General features: G+C 36.1%; 1 protein-coding gene across 1 annotated transcript in view; it reads right to left on the bottom strand.

Moving 5' to 3' along the window:
* Positions 1 to 2,500, bottom strand: part of LOC107657743 (cyclic nucleotide-binding domain-containing protein 1-like) — a 44,805-nt gene that overhangs the window by 12,003 nt on the left and 30,302 nt on the right. Inside the window, exon 7 of the mRNA XM_016445967.1 lies at positions 1,717 to 1,849. Coding sequence (XP_016301453.1) covers positions 1,717 to 1,849 — 133 coding nt within the window. The remainder of the gene's footprint in view (positions 1 to 1,716; positions 1,850 to 2,500) is intronic.

Here is a 2,500-nt window from a genome sequence, read left to right as displayed (position 1 = left end):
CCAGCGCCGTCACATTGGGTCTCGTTTACTAACAGATGGGCAAGTAATCAAAATGCAATATAGACTAGTGTCTGTGAATATTAAGCCACAAAAATACTACTTAAATATAAATCCTGCATGTTCTGTGTGAATGAATGGCGCAGACGCGGTTTTGTTTACTGCACACATATTGAAGCGCACGTGACGTTCACTGTGTTTTTATCATCTGCGGTCTCATTAACACACAAACATAATCTCTAGAACTGTTCTGAGAGTCACTCCATGAGCATTTACCACTTCTTTTGAGAAAAACTATCGTCATATCATATACAAACAGAAACTTAAACATTTTCGCAGCAACCAGTCAAAATAAAATGTTGGCTTAACTTGAAGAAACTGTGACAGAAATACATTACTTAATGTAATGATACTACTGTTATTAAAATTATTAGTAAAAATTATTTTACAAGGAATATTTACCAGACAAATGTAAATACTCAAGTTTTAAGTATTTCTTTAAAAAAAAATGTACAAATAAATATATAAATAAATAGATTAATTAATTCTTTATGAAATCAATTAATTAGAGATGCTTTTGATTATTAAAATGTAATTAAATTATTAAAATGGAATCCAGAAAATGAATAGAAAACACAGAATTTTATTAAAAATATTACATTACATATATTTTACGACTGTCTATTTAACACAACATAAAATATTTGATATTAATATACACACACACACACACATATACTCTGTATATATATATATATATATATATATATATATATATATATATATGAATAATTATATTATAGATATGTGTTCATTTGAAATATATAAGAGTCAGGCAATAAATAATTTAAAGGGTCAGATTTTCAAATGTGTGGTCTCAGATTGACATACAGTATCAAAAGTTTGAATACATTTCAGTGAACTAATCTGTGAACCATTTTTGTATTTAATTGTACGCGCATGTTCGAAGATCTGGTCTAGCATGGATTGATCTCACTTAAAAGTGTCTTTAAGGAAAACAGATTGACTTAAAAGCCAACACCTTTCATTAAAGAGGAAGATACGAATGAAGACTTATAATTGGAGGGAGAATGGAGATAATGGGATACAGCCACGGAAGAGTAGAGATTCCAGCAGCTAAATAAAGATTTCAGCCATGATAGCTGATCTCCACCCAATATCTCAGCGCAACCACAGCACACCATATGCCCGCCTGTCAGCTCCAGGACAGGAAGTGAGATTGAACAGGCTAAAAGGGTAGTCGCACTAGACTTTGTGTTCAATTCAATTCTATTCATGTCCATAAAATAGTGAACACCTTTCTTTTCCTGCATACTAAAACTCAACATATAGTAAAATCAGAGCTGCAATAGTCGTTGGACACTCCTGCAATGACACACACATAATCATATGCACCTAAATAAATATCTAGGCTTCAATATTTCCCAAATGAGGTGTAAAAGCAGCCGTCCTGGTAATTAAAGTCAGCTGTGCGGGTAATGGAGCAGCTTGTATTTTTCTCTAATCATATTCGAGAGCTCTCCACCCATAAACACATTTATTTAGGGGCAAACGTGTTGAGTGTCGCACTAAGTGAGGAAAACCATTATGCCGTCCAGGTGCTAAGCATCAGTCAACGGAACAAAACTAAACTAAAGTGCGTGAGACGCCGCCGTGATTCATTGTGACAACACATATTCAATCAAGACACCCTCTTACCTTGATTAGCAGGGAATGTTTTTAGCAGCATGCCATCGACCAGGTGGTTGATGGAAAGTTTTGGCCAGTGAAGGTACAGCTGGCAACCCTGGATCAAAGACACTTTAACTTCATGATCCTGTGCCAGGATGTCCTACAAATGACAATAGCGGACATTGTCTTAAAGGGGTCATATGCATCATTTCAGGTTTTCCTTTCTCTTTGGAGTGTTACAAACTGTTCGTGAATAGATAAGATCTCTAAAGTAGCAAAGACTAAAGTATCAAACCCAAAGAGATATTCTTTATAAAAGTTATGACTTGTCCACGCCCTCCTAAAACGCCTTGTTTAAACACGCCCCCACGTCTACGTCACTGTGTGGGAAGATTTGCATAACACCGCACAAATGTTCATGCAAAGAAAGAAGGCGTAACTTTGATTCTCGCTGTAGTATTGTTGTTGCCGCCACCGCCATGTTGTGGAGATGCTGTGTGTTTCGTTCTGAAAGCGAAACTACTTTGTTTGGTCTTCCAAAAGAGGTCACAACTAGAAATCAGTGGTTAAGTTGTATTTACAACACTGTTCCAGAACAGTTCAACCCAAATATTCGTGTGTGTGCAACGCATTTTACGGAGTACTGTTTCCTGATCCTGGTAGAGTAGACTTTCAATGCCGGCTGTTCTGACTCACAGACTGCAAGTACGTTTTCATATTTAAAGGATTTGCCACTGATGATTCAAACGTGAGTTTTGAGCAGTGTAGAGTAGTGCTTGTTGTTTGTCATTTCTCCGATCACAAATGCAGA

Source organism: Sinocyclocheilus anshuiensis, unplaced genomic scaffold (assembly GCF_001515605.1).
Source record: "Sinocyclocheilus anshuiensis isolate Anshui unplaced genomic scaffold, SAMN03320099.WGS_v1.1 scaffold119, whole genome shotgun sequence".
NCBI classification, from domain to species: Eukaryota; Metazoa; Chordata; class Actinopteri; order Cypriniformes; family Cyprinidae; genus Sinocyclocheilus; species Sinocyclocheilus anshuiensis.
The sequence above is the reverse complement of the archived record's forward strand: the minus strand, read 5'-3'. Positions and strand labels throughout refer to the sequence as shown.